The sequence below is a fragment of the Parasteatoda tepidariorum genome, chromosome 2 (assembly GCF_043381705.1).
Source record: "Parasteatoda tepidariorum isolate YZ-2023 chromosome 2, CAS_Ptep_4.0, whole genome shotgun sequence".
In the NCBI taxonomy this organism is placed as follows: domain Eukaryota; kingdom Metazoa; phylum Arthropoda; class Arachnida; order Araneae; family Theridiidae; genus Parasteatoda; species Parasteatoda tepidariorum.
In genome coordinates, this window is record NC_092205.1 from 87,115,601 (window position 1) to 87,133,334 (window position 17,734).

Below are 17,734 nucleotides of genomic sequence, written 5' to 3' on the forward strand. Positions count from 1 at the left end.
GAAATTATTTAGGGCAAATAATGATTACTAATCATCAGTTGCTTGTAATCGGGATAAAAATAATCGCATTTTTCAATTTTAGTAAGTGTTAAAGATTAATTATTATTATTGAAGGCATTATGGCCTATCATTTTTAGTCTAATTTTTTTTCAACATGAAATTCAATATCCTTAAAAATTGTCAATTTAAGAATAACGATCAAAACTGAAGCAATTTTTGTTTTTTAGCTAAGGTTGAAAGCTTGGAAGGTTTTTGTCCATTTAGAGTATTTAGACGGAATGTTCCATTGCAGAATATGCCATTTTTCGTACTATCACTCCCGGAAATATGTCGAATTATACTAACATACTAATATTAGAAACAGGGTGTTCCGTAATTGCCAACCAGAACATATATTTTTAGAATCCTTATCTAAAATAATGTCAAAAAAATATAATAAATATAAAGTATCACTAGTCGGGAAGATGGAATAACGAAAACATCAGAAACAGTTAAACTGCGGGCTGAAACATTGAAAATGTTTCTAATAACTAGTTTTCAATTTCTATCTTTTTACTTCGGAAATCCAATGACTTTTAATGTTCCATTTTCCGCTTTTCTCTATAGAGATTAGTTTAATTTCGATATCATATTTTCGGTTTTCCTTCTTTTAAGTATTAACTTACCATTAATGGGACATATATGGGTGTTTTCTAACATGATGACTCTCACTTTTAATTATAAACCCAGTTACAAATGAATTTCGCTTTAAAAAAATAATAAAAAATTCGCAAAAGGTCTACCTTTGCGTTAGCGATATACACCGAAGAGCCATTACATTATGACCACCCTCCATCTATAACAATGGGCTCACCCAGGTTTTCATGTATTTCTCGCCCAGGAACAATGCTTTCATGGGGCACATTAGGACCCATAATCCTCATAGAACAATCCCTGACGTCTGTAAGCTACTTGAACATAGTTGCAGAACAGGTTCCCTCATTCATGGCAACAGTTTTTCCTGCGGGGGATGGTGTTTACCAACAGGATAATGCACCATGTCATAAGGGTCGAATCGTCGAGGAACATTCCAGTGACTTTCAAGTCATGTCTTGACCCCGAAATTCACCTGACCTTAATCCAATAGAGCATTTGTGGTCCTACTTGGAAAACCAAATTCGTGCTGTCACACTACCCCCTCGCAATGTGAGGAAATTGCAGGACCAGTTGGTGAGCGCTTGGTACCAGATTCCTCAGACTACCTATCAGCACCTTGTGGAATCAATTCCACGGCAGGTGCTAGCAGTTTTGAGGGCTAAAGGTGGTCCTACATGTTATTAGCAGGGTGGTCATAATGTAATGGCTCTTCGGTGTACATTCTATAGACATAACGTTCTTTGGTCCAAATGAAATTTCTTTCATAAATCTTCTCGTAATTAATATCTTTAGACATATTCAAGCAAATTGACACTCAGTTTAAATTAGGAAACCAGTTTAAAATTAATATTGCTTTTCAATAAATTATTAAAAAGAATCGCGAATGTGTACCTTTATGTTAGCGATATGCACATGCGGAATCTGTTTTTGGCTTAAAAAGTTCTGTTTTAAAATTTTGATGGATGCTTTTTCCTTTTTTTAAAATTTTTTAAGATATATATAAGTATAAAATAACTTTCAAAAAGATTATGCGCATTTTAAAAAAATTCTGAAAGTGTCCATCCTTACGTTAGTGATAAAAAAAGTTATGATATCAGCATGCTTCTGATAAAACTATTTTTCTTAATTTTCTGTTGCTAGCAGTAAAACTATTTTCGAAAGAATTTCTCATTGCAAAAAACAATAAAATATTCGAAAAAATGTCCATTTTAATGTTAACAATACACAAATACTCAAAACTTATCATGCTTTGGAATTAACTTCTTCGTTTTTTTAAATTTTCTATAAATATTTATTGACATATATGTGTGTTTTCTATGTAATTGATGTCCACTACAAATAATGAAACCAATTTCAAAGAAATTTCGCATTGCAAAAACTTATGTTTTGATTTTAACAACCCTTATGTGTTAATAAATTATTATAAAAGAATTTTTTTTATAACTATTTCTTAACATTTATGGGTAGTATTTCATAAAATTTATAGATAATTTATTATAAAATAATTTTTTTATAACTATTTATTAACTTATATGGGTATATCATAAAATTTGTAACACAGAGATCTTTAGAAAAGCAAAAGAGAAACCAATTGAACTAGGAATTAAAAAACGTAAATGGAAATAGATTTTATTTTATTTTATAACCGTCGTTGAAAAGCAGACCCAATTTTCGGGTTTACGACTACTAATGTTCAACTCTGTAGCCTTGTAATTTTAAGCCGAAGATAAGGGAATTCCTGGATAAAGAATTGGGAGAAATTTACCTTTGTGGAAGACTTTTTGATGGCACTAACCCGAATTTGCGTTACATGGAGAGGAAGACCACGGTAACCTCCCACGGTTAGCCTGACAACAAGGGGAGTCTTACCCATGATCCGTCCACCACTGAAGATATTTTACGTCCGCACTGTGGTCGGTACAAGCCGGATGTGGAATTTGTATCGCCCAGCCATCGCTGAGATTCGAACCCGATTTAGCCAATTGGAAGACAAACGTTCTATCCCCTAAGACATCGCGTCTCAAGGACGATTATAAATGAATTGAAAAAAATATGCAAAGACGTGGAGAGTTGCAAAGTATTTGGGAACAAATAGATTGAGATGAAGAGCTATGATAGACGCCCTACTCTCCAATTTGGAGTGAAGAAGAATATGTATGTGTGTATGCTTGTTCTACTGATATACAATATGAGAAACTTTACATCCAAATATTTTTATTGAATTCTTTCTGTATCAATCTTGAAACTTAACAATCTTGTACTGTAGCAGTCAAAGCTTTCCGATCGATTTTGTTATCATCCGAAAATTTATATATGTTCTCCCTCGTTGCCTCTTCCAAAGCTGACTCTCGAGATAAAATCCATACAAATTCTAAAAGACACACGGATTAGCATAATTTAACGACAGTATTTAAAATGTAATGATTTATTCAATTAATACCTTTTCTGATTGTATTATATTATTTTCGCATATCATTATCTTATTTTAAAAATTCTAATGTGCAAAATTACCAAATGATGAGCATTCTTAAGAAATATTTATTCTTGTTTCATTTTTTAAAAATTTAAACTGTATTTGTTTTTTTTTTTGTAAAGAATCATTATGTAATTTTTTAATTCAATCTTATGATATTAAACATAGACCCTATAACGATAGGCTTATTTTTCGTAGAAAAACTACAAAAACGTTAGTAAAAAATCACCTTTCCAACTATCAAAAATTACACCTGAGGTAGATTTAAATAACCTGAAGTGTAAAATGACACACCTTAGGTTGATGAATAAATACTTCCACAAGTGTAAAAATATATACTTCAGGCTGATAAGTAATAGCCTAAGGTTGAAAATGCAACACTTTAAAGTAGTAAATATCTACCTCACTACAGATGTAAAATAAACATCTCAGGTTGAAACATATATATACCTCTGGAGGTATATTTAAGGTATATTTGAGGTTGATTTTGAGGTATTCATTTGCAGCCTTTTCAACCTTAACGACGTATTTAAATAACAACCTCCTTTATATCTTTAAAATATACCTCATTTATACCTTGATTTTTTCATAAGGGAACTTTCTCTAATTATGTATTCCTTGTATATTAAAGGTCTATTTAGTATATTTTCTGTTGCCGATAATTGGAAAAGTTTGCAATATGTATGTGAAGTAGTTTAATATGGAAATCCTCTAATGACTGTGTAATGATGGTTTGATGAAATGATGGAAAGCAAAGATATGAGTCTGATTCAACAAAAATGAAGGTTTAATCCTTTAATGCATTTTTAACTCGTCGGGACGGGGATGTCAAATGAACAATAGCTTTTCTAAACTATTTTTGAGCTTTCTATTTGGCCTTAATTTTTTAGCTTTATTTAGCTACCTCTAAAAATATTCCAAATCTTTTCCTTGGGAACATACTAATTGCCGAATTCCAAAATGTTTCTCTACAGCAAATATTTAATTATTGTCACTGGAGTTTAAACTTTTTATATCAACTTACAAAAATTATATTTCAATGCTTTTGTTAAACTTATTCATCATGCAAAAATTTATTTTAAACTCACTCAGGCTAGTAATAGCTAATCGGTTTAGTCAGAAAAACGTTACGTAAAACTTCATGTTTTAGCTGAAACCACTGCGGATACAAATTTGAATATAATGTAGCAATTACTGAATTGAATTGAACATTTTACTTAATCGCTTAAATAATAACTAATTACGTGTTATACACAGTTAAACTAAATTATATATAAATATGCTGCACGCGGTTGACAAAAACGCTCATTGCAACTAAATATAAATTAAAATAATCCGACTATCGAATAAAGCTTTGAGACCACTCCAAAAACAAAATAGAAAACGGGGAACTACAAGATTTTCTAAAACTATTATTTGAAAAAGTACAATATTACTGAGGGTGAACTTAAGTTTTATATCCAGGGTTTAAATGCAATATTCAAATTCAGGACAAGCTTTGGTAATTTTTCAGTAGCATTGATTTTTGCCTTAGCCCACTATACTCAAACCCCCGTAAATTTTTGTAGTTCACTTCTAAACGTTTCGCTTTACAAGATTGCTTCTCTTTTATTGTCTATTCAGGTCTTTTAAAAACCATCAATCATTTTGAAAAACAACCTGTACAAATTTGACAACTATTTTATATAAATTTCATACTAAACTAATCTTCAGTACAAAATAAATAGAATTTTGAATATAGATTCACTATCTACGCAATTCTAAATTTCGTGTTCGGCGTCTATACTTTGTCCTTTTTATATAATCGCGAACACATACCTTGCCAAATAAACCAAAGACGAAGCGAATGAAATTAAAATTCTATGGTTAAATTTAGGTTTCATCAATTGGCAACGTCCATCGTTCAGAAGAATAATTTAGCTATCCTGAGAACTTATTTCTTCATAGATTCAGCGAGGCACTAAAATTTAATATTTATATAGACTGTTTCATGCACTATAATATAATGTTGATGTAGACTTTATTTGAGTGCTACGAGCTAGAGAAACATATTTTATGCCTCTTAGAAATAGTCTGGATCAGATTTCAAATATTAAATCAGCTCTAGTTTTTTTTTAACATTTCAATTATAATCTTGCATGCATTAATTGCAAAATACTGTATTTTAACTTTCATTATTTATCATTCATTTCATGTTTTGTGCGATACAAAAGCTGTTGTGTATTTTAAGTATATCGTTTGCATTGTTAATGCTTTAGTTTTCAAATGAGTTTTCTTCCTTAATTCATTTCGTGCACAAGTTAAAATCGAAATTCTTAAATCCTAATTTAATATTTTACCGCATTGATGAGGAAAAATTAAACTAGATTTGATTTCGGCAGAAATTTTCTCCGCAGTAGCATTTGCCCTTAAACCGATCAGTACAGTAAAATTTTAGTTTAAAAAAATTAAGTATACGTAAATTAGACATTACATAAAATGGATTTCTACTGTAATAAGTTTGATATTTAAGAGAGTAGTTTATAAAATATTTAATTGTCTCAATAAAAATGTTTGCTTTGTCTATGGGAGTTCATTCGGAAGCGTATTCAATTCTGGTGAAATTCCTGTTTTCTTAAAACTTCATTAACAACAGGGAAGCTTGATGAAGTGGATCGGGAAGTTTCGAAACAGCTGGGCGAATGTGGAGCACGAGGTGGTAGCGGTAGACGGCCGTTCTGTTTTACTCGTCGTGTTTCACACTCGTTCAGTCGTTTCGGATCTTTTCGAACCACTCCTTCAAACTGCTGTAGGAGTTTTCCATGCACTGACAACAATAAGTTCAAAACTGAAGTATATTAATAATTTTAACATTGATCAATTAATGCAGTGAGGTGCTGATTTGTTTGTTTTTCAAACGAATAAATTAATCTTAAATGTTTTTAAGACTTGCCCCTGTACATTTCTAATTTGTCTATGCATAAATTTGAATTAATTCTAAATTCGTCTATGCGTAAATTTGAACTTGGATTAAATTCTGATTGAATTCGAAGCATTAAAACTCCATAATTTTGGCAGTTTCTTAGGTCACAATTTTAGTGCTTTAACTATTTTAAAGTCATTAAAACTTTAACTGGAATATTAAACATATTTCATTTTAATGAAATTAAATACACGTATCGGCAATGTTTAGATTTGAGACAGTTCTTGTACTTTCTGTTATCTCTATAGTTGCATCGTATCTTGTATTTCTCTTTAAATGTAAATAATCTGTTTCGCTGAAATGTAGATTTTGTAAAACACTGTTTTAATCTGAAATGTAAATGTTATAAATAAGGAGACTAATAAAGGAGAATGTTTTTAAAAGTGTTTGTATTCATTGATATAATTCCTACCACTTGAAAATAGTTTTAAACATGAAGCGCACTTTACTCTTAAGAAAATTGTTCTATTGTAAACACTTACAAATGGAATGGATATGAAACTCTTGTATGATCGTTTAAAGCGTCCCGTATAAATGTATAGACTTCATGAGTGGGGGGGGGGGTTGAAAACTTTAAATTTGCTTCAAATCTAACTTTAACTGATACAAATATAGTTCAAACGGCATTTTCAATAATTCCTCACAATTTACTAAATCTACATTAGCTTTTGTAGAATAAGTTTGATTGTTTGAACAATACAAATTTTAAATGTGCTGTGTTAGTTTCTGAATATATTATTCTTTTGTAACGTGACTTTCAGATAAATGGAGGTTCCAGAACTCGAGGACACCCTGACCTCCTTTAATTTAAATTTTAGATTTCTAAACTCTTTCGGTTTTACGTTGAGTAAAATTTTAATATAGTGCAGCAAAAGCCATGTCTTGACAAGAAACTTATCATTTGGAATTGGATTTGGTTAAGATGTTGGAAAATTCATAAAATAATCTGCTCTTAATACGTTATCATTACGTCTTCCTAATCCTGAATTTTTAACAATTTTTTAAAATTAACTCAGATTTTTTTTTCATCCTCATTACTGTAGTTAGTAATGTCAATAGCATAGTGGAACAAGATACTTTGGTGTCTGTTGAGAAGTTCTTGCATATCAAATATCTGTAAAAGTCTTAGAAACGGAGCAATTGCCGGGACCGTAAACCTAGATAATTGTACTTAAACCAGCGTTAGTCTATAATTCAATTAATAAGAATTAAAAAACAATTTTTTTCCCTTTTATTTTAAAAAAATTATCAAAACTTAAGGAAGTTAAATATTTCAATAAAAAAAATTAAAATATATGGTAGAAATTATAGTGTGTGCCTTCCACCAACACGAACAGACTTGTTGCAGTCATGTGTTGACACTCCCCGTTTCTATCATTCACAGAATAAGAAAATGTAGAGCATAATAGAATGCAGAAAAAGCTTAAAAAGCAGATTATGGCGCATTGACCTGAATTTCTACAAGTGAGCCGTGGTGGCTCAGGAGATAAAGCGTTCGCTTTCTAATGAGGTAACTCGGGTTCGAATCTCATCAATGGCTTGTCGATACGAATTTCGCATCCGGCTCACACTGACCACAGTCACCAGACGGATCATGGGTTAGTCCCCTTGCCTTCAGACTTTCAGTGGGAGGTTCGCGTGGTCTTCCTGTCCATATAACGCAAAAGCGAGTTAGTTCCATCAAAGAGTTTCTCCCTATATTTGATCCAGGAGTTCCCTTGTTTTCTGGATTGGGTTCAAAATTACAAGGCTATGGAGGTGAGCATTAGTAATCGTAAGCCCATAAATTGGGTCGGCTGTTATAAAATAAAATTTCTACTTGTCTAAACTGAATATTAGACGACGATTAAAACATATCTCTAAAAATAACGCGCTACCACCTCTCATAACTCAATTTATTATTTACGATGCTGCGATTGAGGTAGTGAGACATTAGCGAGAATTTCTGTCATTCACAAGACTGGCTGCATTCTGTAACATGAATGAGGGCTATATAATGAATTTAGAATTAATATTAAATTCTATTAATATTTTTTCAAGTGGTTTCTTCCTCCTTTTCGTATTCGGTTTTGTCCTTACGTTTAAACATTAATGATCATTTCTATGCTCAAATTCAGCTAGATTGTTACCGATGATATGACGGCAATTTGATTTGCAAAAAGTAAAAACATTCAACACACGCAATGAGAGAATATTTGTATTATTTAGCTTTTATCTAGATTAAGTGTAAAATAAAAGATGTAATTGAAGTTTATGTAATTTAAAAAATATTTGGTGTACTACTTTAACTAATTTTCATTTAATGTTTTTCGTTGCTATAGACATCATTGATTTTAAATTTTTACCTAAAGCATTGCACATTCCAGCGAAATCCTGTTGTGGGTTATAGAGTGTCAAAAAGGTTGAAGCTTCACAATTTTGAGACAAACACCAAAATGGTGGCAATGCGTCCAGCACAGCTCATCGACAGCCTTTACTTGTCAGCCAAACATGTACCCATCGCCAAACATGTTTGAAGCTGCGTAGACTTTAAAACGCTGCAGGAAATCGAACACAGGCTTTCATCGTGACAATTTAGTGCTTTAACCACTCTACCATTGATTTTCAAAATTTTTACTAATTAAGTAAATATTTAAATTTTTTCTCAAAACCACTAAATAAGTACATGAATAAGTGAGTGAGTTCGTTTCGCAGCACTAAATAAAATTAATACATGAAATAAATTAAGAAGTGAAATAAATTAGCATATAAAATTATGTTGTATAGTGTAGTGGGGAAGTGGAACTCATATTTGCCCTAAGGATAGATAAACTCCTTGAGAAGGCTTAAATTTAAAGTGTCAATTTCTTAAAAAATGAATTTTCTATAAAGAAAATAGTAATCTCTTCCCTGTTTTTATACGTTTTACTTAAAGCAAAGTTAAAATTATTTTTTCTATGTTAATTGTATCCTTTAAATAAATGTAATTGTATGGAAGAAATCAGTTTTCTTAAACTTAAATCTGAAATCGATCATTAATATTATTTTTTCTTGCACTTAGAGTAACCAACTTTTAAAAACATTTTCAACAATACTTAGCATCGAAACTCTGACAACAATAAACTAACAGAGAGTTATATAAAAATTTTATACAAGATATTATTTAAACAACTGTTCACATTGTTGCAAACAAAGCAACTGTTAGATCGATTAAAAAAGTTTTTTTTACTCATTCTTGCTTGAGATTTCTCAAATGCTAGTTGTCTTTTGTGAAATTAAAAATTGAGAATTATGGATAAAAGCGATTTATATCGTTTTGCTCTTTTGAATCATTGGAGAAAGGAAAGGGAAAAGTATCCCCGGCCTAATCGTAAGTATAAAAACATACGTTTATATATATTTTTAAAATTTCTATTATTTATTGATATGGACCTAGAAAAATGTTAAAAAGACATGAAACTTCCTTACAGTGATCAAAAATGTTCCCAGAAACCTAAATTTAATGAAGATAGAGGAAATTTCGTAAACATTAAAAAAATTGACAAAAAAGTGTTTGAGAATATTTTATAAATGATACTTTTGTCTTAAATTGAAAAAACAACTTTATGGATAATTTAATAAAACTTCTCTTTTTAAAATGAGTGATCCAATTTAACTTTTGGTGCACTATAGTATTAAGTAACAAATAAAGAAATGTTCTAATCGAAATTTGGAGGGAAAATAGGTTAGAGCATAGAATTGGGTACAGCTTGTGGATTGGGCATTCCAATCTGAAGCTTAAACTGAATGTTAAATCTGCCATTTTCCAGTTATTTCTATTCAGATTTTTTATTTCCTACTTTGCTCAATTTCTAGAAAACAAAAAAAAATCTCACTTTGAAACAGTTTTTTTCCTGTTTTCTGTAAGAATATGAAAATGAAAAAAAACTTCCAAATAAAGACTTGAAAACTGGCAACCAATTGTAACTTTTTACTGAGAAATACAAGTATGATATAGATTTAATGCTCTTCTACATCTGATTCAAACATTTAAGAAAGTCAAAATTTTACGCTAGAATATTATTTACCCATTTGAGTGTTATTAATTCACAATAAATAAAAACTGGTGTAAATACCTATCCGAATGTGTTCAAAAACTTTGAAAATTTATTATTGAGCAAAACACGCACTTTAGAGATTATTTTCAAGTTAGTTTTTGTTCAAATTTTCAAATTTAATTTTAATTAATATTTCAGCATATGAGGATGGTAGCGAATTCGAAGATGAATTCGATTTGGATGATATTGAATTGGATGAGATTGATTTGAGAGAAGGGTAAGTAGTTATATATCCCTAAAGTTTTATGCCTTTCGTCATAATTTTCTTTCTTTTTTTTCTCAAGAAAAAAGTACCCTTTTGAGTATTTGAAAAATTTACTAAGAAAGCAAAAACGCAATTAAAAGCAATGAAACATTTAACCCTGGTCATGCTGGTTAGAATTAATTTTCGTTGAACTAACAGTAATACATAATATGCAAACTTATGAAGGAAAAGTAAAATATATTAATTCTTTTTTAAGCTTTAGATATATCTAACACAATAATATGTTTTAGTTTCATGTAAAAATTATGTTTTATTGTTCTCGTGTGTTATCTTTCAAAGCAGTCTCCAATATGAAATCCAGGTTTTTGAGAACATGTGTCGCAATAATGATTAGTTAGGCGTCTTCCGCCTTTTCTGTTTGAACATACAGAACAATCTTTACTCTTTACATCTTCTCAGTGCCACAATAGATGTAGTTTGCCTTTACGATTGGCTAACATCTTTGCTGTGGTGACTGACCTCAAACATATGACTGAAATGGTAAAAAAACGTTGGTGACTGAGAGTAGACATACGACCGCAAAGGGTCATACATTAAAGGGCAAACAGTGGTCTTAATGTTTACCTATTTTGGCAACAAAACACTACTGCTGGTTAAAATCGACTAAAATATGATATAAACATAAAATAATGAACAGTCTTTTTCAATAATGCTCACCAAATAATAAAACAACAATCGAAAACATATTTAAATCAAAATTTCTTAGGATACACAGTTTTATTTTCCACACTCTAATCCTAAATAAACTCTGGAAGTCGCCTTCTTTAATAAAAACCTATGACCTTCAGACAGATTTGAAAAAAATATATTCCTTTTATAATTTTAGTGATGATGAATGCATGATGGAGTTAAGAGCTGAGGTGCCATCATCTGATGATGATGAGGTTGGGGATGATGATGATGAGGATAATAAAGTTGGGTATGAGGTTGAGGATGAGGATGATGATGATGAGGGTGATGGAGTTGAGGAGCTGAATAGGTATGTTAATTAGAATATTTCTTAATGGCAGCTTAATATTTTAGTTAGAATGATCTTCAGTGTTTGAGTTATTTTTCACCGTTTTTCAGAAGACACTTTCATAACTATTTTTAAATAAAATATTAGCATAAAATTGTAAGTGACTACACATCGGTTTTTAAGTTTTATTAATCCCTATGAATCGAAGGTACAGATGATTAAAAATGAATTTATTGAGCATGAACAGAATTAAGGCGTGCAGCTATTTAAAAGATTAAAATCTTTGCTTTGACGAAGAAAAAATTATTTTTCAAGGTCATTAACTTTACAGGAGTTTGCTTAATAAAGTGAAATAATTAAAAATGCAAGTGCTGAAGGAATGACAATGTTGCTTGTATAAACCCAATTTTCTGGAAAGATTAAATAATTCGTAAATAAATAAATTTTTATTCAGTGGTATAAGGTATAAACGATCTAAACAATTTTATACAAGAAAAAACATTTATTTAGATAAAATAAAATATTAAAATAAATTGCAACTTAACATATTTCTTGAAGATTTTATTTCATTATTTTATACTTTTTAAGGTATTTTCTTTATAACCATGAGTATTTTTTATAAAGTCTATTAATGGATTCCCGAAAAAAATCAATATAGAGCGAATAAAAAACGAAATCTCTGTTTCTTAAGTTTTAAATAAAAGACGAATGAGGTAAATAACTGAATAGTAAACATAATTTTTTAAACTGAAAAATCTTTTTAAATACTGAGCCACGATTCTGGAATTCACTTATAAATGCTACTGTAATTATCACCCCTACAAAAATCTATAATGGCCATTTTCTTATTAAATAAATAATTAACACAAAATATAAAATAAATAATTACACATCGTAGCATTTTTAAAACATCTGATCGTTGATAAGTTAATAAATTCTCTCTCTTTAGAAATATATCTCAACTTTAAAGAAAAATTTATTGAGCAAAATAATTTTATTGAATTTTAAGTTATATATTTATTCCCTTTTCTTTTTTTTTTCTTTTAGTGAGGAATTGACTTACCCAACATTCCTATTCAGTGATGTACAGATAGCGAAACTTTATAAGATGGATGTTGTACACGATAAGGACTCAATCGAATTTGGTATTGAGGACGATAGGTATTTTAACTTTTTCCAAACATTTTAAATATGGACATATATAATTTAAATATATATATAGATAGATAGATAGATAGAAATTAAAAAGAAAACTTACGTGAGCAAATCCAATTCCGTGGTTAAGAAATTTTATAACTAAAAATTAACCTTCTCCAATATTCAATAAATATTTTTTAATAATTTCTCTCAAAAATCATCGAGTTAAAATGTTGTATTTGAACTTCGACCTTTTATTTCTTCAAAATTTTGAATTATCCAGTATAATATATTAATACCACACGCAAATCTAGTATTCGGTCCATTCCAAGATAAGTGAGAAATTAAATGTGGTTTTATACTTCAGTACGAAGGCGACTAAAAAATATATATTTTGTAATCTCATATTTGTAATCTTTAATTTCATATTTTGCAATCTGACAATTTTGTTAGGAAAATATATTTAAATCATTTTTGCAAGATGTTCATAAGACGACCGTCGACCGTTCCTATTTCTGTTTTTTTTAGCGTTTTTCTTAATTTTGGGGGGAATTATTTTTAAAAAGGTTTTTTCTTTTTTTGGGGGGTGCTTCTCACATTATTGTATTAATGTATTTTACTTCGGCAAAATTGAGCGAAAAGTCATTTTGAATACTTTTAAGCAATTGGGATTGATGTAAAAGATTTAAATCAGGAAACATTTGCACAAAAGATATCGTCAATAAATTTGAAAAATAAAATCTCCCTAATAAATTCATCACGAAATTGTTTCTCATTGTCGTAAATAATATAACGATTTTGATGATTCTAGAATAAAAATCGAGTTTTCTGAAATCTGTGCATTCGAAACTTTCTCTGATTTTAAATGCATTTTACTCTATACAAAAAGCTTATAATTTAAAATGAAGCTATTTTAACAAAGCAAAAAACTGTATTTAGCTTTCTAATAATGTGAGTGTTACTTTTAAATTTTAGATTGAAAAGTCGTGATGGTCCTTTCTTAAGAGACGAAATAGACTTTTGGCAACGAAGTGATATAGAGTTGACCATGAATGAACAATCTGAACAAAAACAGAAAGGATGCTTTCATTGCTTCGCTCGAATGTTCAGGAGACTGTTCAAGAGAAAGTAAATCACAACTTGCCTTAAGTAAATCACGAATTGTCCTTAAGAAAATCACGACTTGTCTTAGTAAATCACGACTTGGTTGCTAGTAAATGAAGATTTTGCTGTAACATCTAAAAAAATTATATTACTGTTCCTTTTCAATGTCTGAAAACGAAATGTCTGCTGTAATTCAAGACAATTTAATATGCAAATATTTAAACTGCTGTAATTCCTTAACATCGGTAAATTGATTATCAAATAAATTATAATATTTGCAAATTCAAAGTGTATTTCATTTTCAAATAGAGTAAGACATACATCTAATTTACAGTCCCTTGCCAGTAAAAAGTGATAGTACATATTTCTTCTCATACCATGACGTTACTTATTTCGACCAATAACCAATTTAATTTTAAAAAGGACAATGGACCTAAATTTGGATCCAAACAAAAATAATTATGATAATAATAATAAGGAATAGCAATAAATATCTTATACTACAACTTTTAAATCAATTTTGGGAAGAGAAACTGTCCTTTAAACCTATTATTTCGAAACTTGGTCATATATCGATGCAGTAACATACTAAACTACTACATCAAGCCGCATACATACAGACAAACTAAAGGCTACAAAATGGAACATAATAGGGTGCATCCAATGCAAACCCACGGCAATTGTAATTCCTCTTAAACACTCAGATGACCACGGTCCTGTGTTATAACTGCTAATCCCACAACTGTGAGTTTGAGACCAATGGCAGACTACAAAAGCTTATGTAAATGAAAGGGCTAATTAATCGCGAATTATTTGTTCTTTTTATTGAAGAAATAAAACCGTTTTTAGAAATTAATAATTTTAATAATAGATTTTAACTCATCGCTTTCAATATTCCACTTTATAAAAATAGCTCACTTATGAAAATTTCTGAAGATTTCTTGTTTGCTCTGCTTATATNCTTTTTATTAAAGAAATAAAACCGTTTTTAGAAATTAATAATTTTAATAATAGATTTTAAATTATTGCTTTCAATATTCCACTTTATAAAAATAGCTCACTTATGAAAATTTCTGAAGATTTCTTGTTTGCTCTTCTTATATTACAACGACCTGTACTTTGCATTTATATAAAACTCTAATTTTTTAAATTTGACCAATAATTATTTTAATATGCGTAAATACAAATCTATAGAATGCTTAGTTTGGACACAAGGGGACCAAATTGCAATGTCAAACTTTTTTTGCGGCTCCTTCCTTACAGAAATACCTAATTTCTACTTTAGTTTTCAACCATCGTTATAAAACCAAAATCCACCAATATTTGAATGTACTTAAAATTCAGACCAAACCACAAAACTGTTGACGAATTAGGGGAATATGTTTACAATTTCCGCTATGGCTTTGAGTTAATAAACAGGTCAGAAAACATTAGTTCCAAGGATCTGGGGGTTCAGACCACGGACGTGTTCAATATTTAAAAGCTAACTTTAGAAAAAGTTTTTTTTTATTTTTATTATTTTGCAATATTGTAATGAAATAAAAAATATTCCTTTACTTAAACTTTTCCTTTTCGAAGTTCGAATAATAGCGATAAAAAAATAGAAATATTGCTCATATATTGTATATATTTATGGCTCAATATCATACTTTAATATTAACCTTTTATTTTCTAACTCGCTCAGGTATTATATTATACCATACAATACTACCATACCAAAAGAAATAATTATAATAATGATTGAAAACATACTTAATTTTGAAACATAATTTTAAAATATTGATCATTATCGGGGTTTGAGTTTGAAAATTATAGAATAATATTAAAGGGAGATATGGGACCATTTATATGTACAGCATAACAACTTCTCCATTCTTAAACTATTATTGGCACTTAGAAAAAAGAAAAATAGGTAGTTAGGGAAAAGGAATGTTTTATTTACCTTGCATCATTGTAAAATAATTTAAAAAGACATTATTTTCACGTAATTATAATTTTAAAATAACATTAACATTTTTTTTAAATAAAAAAATTGAAAAAAATCAATTCAATTTATTGATGAATTATCGCTTAAATACTGAATCTCCTTTCAATTTATCGAACTCAGAGTTACAGAAAATAAATTCATTCAATATATTCTATCAACACACTCATAAATTCATAACAGTGTTAATCCACATTTTTACACTGACCTTTTCCTTAGCATTATTTTGAAATAATTGATACTTTACAAATATCTGGAATTCCATTTGGTTACTACAGAAAACTCAGACATATATCTCAGAAATATATAAATAAATCATGGTGTAAATTTTATCAAACCCATTCTCATGGACAGTTTGAAAATGTGGCTTATCATTAAATTTCCCCAAGCTTTTCAAATATTGAAATGTTGAATGTACTGTTAAAATTATCAAACTCAAAACTCTTAACTTTATTTCTAAATTTAATTATTCTTATCACATTTCTTTAATTAATAATAAATTCCACATAAAACTATTTCATTACAGTCATTTTTAAAAATATTATTTTTCTAAGGACGTTGAGATTTACTAAGATATTTCATAAATTCAATAAAATGCACAATATATAAAAACGTAATGAATATTTAAAAAAAACTACCATTTGACAGAAGACAGATAGCAATATATTGGCAGTACTCGTATTGCTCACTCACAATTTCAGTTATCATGGTTGTCATGAAGCAAAGTACTGCAACTACTGCTATAGGTGGCAATACTTGAAGTGAAGATAGTTCTTCTCCGATGAGCTTTGACAAACCTGATTTCTAGAAGGGGAAGAAGAAAAACAATTTTTTGAAATAAAATTATAAAATAAGTAATATGCTTAGTCTAGAATAATCCATTTAACCACAATATATTTTCACAAAGGTTCATGAAGAAATTTTAATTTATTATAATGATTTATTCTATATTTCCGAAGATCACATATACTTTGATGATCGATGTTGGATACTACGAAGATACAAAGTACATTATCACCTATGCGGTTGATATTTTTAGAGTTTTCATTTTAAAAAAAGAGGTTAGAATGTTTTGAGTATCTGAGTACCGTCAGCCAAGGCAAACCCTCCACCAAGAAGTNAAACATAATTTTAAAATAGTGATCATTAACGGGGTTTGAGTTTGAAAATTATAGAATAATATTAAAGGGAGATATGGGACCATTTATATGTACAGCATAACAACTTCTCCATTCTTAAACTATTATTGGCACTTAGAAAAAAGAAAAATAGGTAGTTAGGGAAAAGGAATGTTTTATTTACCTTGCATCATAGTAAAATAAATTAAAAAGACATTATTTTCGCGAAATTATAATTTTAAAATAACATTAAAAAATTTTTTTAAATAAAAAAATTGAAAAAATTAATTCAATTTATTGATGAATTATCGCTTAAATACTGAATCTCCTTTCAATTTATCGAACTCAGAGTCACAGAAAATAAATTCATTCAATATATGCTATCAACACACTCATAAATTCATAACAATGTTAATCCACATTTTTACACTGAACTTTTCCTTCGCATTATTTTGAAATAATTGATACTTTACAAATATCTGGAATTCCATTTGTTTACTACAGAAAACTCAGACATATATCTCAGAAATATATAAATAAATCATGGTGTAAATTTTATCAAACCCATTGTCATGGACAGTTTGAAAATGTGGCTTATCATTAAATTTCCCCAAGCTTTTCAAATATTGAAATGTTGAATGTACTGTTAAAATTATCAAACTCAAAACTCTTAACTTTATTTCTAAATTTAATTATTCTTATCACATTTCTTTAATTAATAATAAATTCCACATAAAACTATTTCATTACAGTCATTTTTAAAAATATTATTTTTCTAAGGACGTTGAGATTTACTAAAATATTTTATAAATTCAATAAAATGCACAATATATGAAAACGTAATGAATATTTTAAAAAAAACTACCATTTGACAGAAGACAGGTAGTAATATATTCGCAGTATTCGTATTGCTCACAATTTCAGTAATCATGGTTGTCATGAAGCAAAGTACTGCAACTACTGCTATAGGTGGCAATACTTGAAGTGAAGATAGTTCTTCTCCGATGAGCTTTGACAAACC

At 29.2% G+C, this 17,734-nt stretch overlaps 1 protein-coding gene across 1 annotated transcript; it reads left to right on the forward strand.

Annotated features, from left to right (window-relative positions):
* The first annotated feature begins 9,801 nt into the window (after positions 1-9,801).
* On the forward strand, positions 9,802-13,803 carry LOC122271878 (uncharacterized). The gene is made up of 4 exons (XM_043054562.2): positions 9,802-10,364; positions 11,239-11,391; positions 12,418-12,531; positions 13,483-13,803. Exons 2-4 carry the CDS (start codon positions 11,252-11,254, stop codon positions 13,637-13,639), a joined length of 411 nt encoding a protein of 136 aa, XP_042910496.2. The 5' UTR covers positions 9,802-10,364; positions 11,239-11,251; the 3' UTR covers positions 13,640-13,803.
* The last annotated feature ends 3,931 nt before the right edge of the window (positions 13,804-17,734 follow it).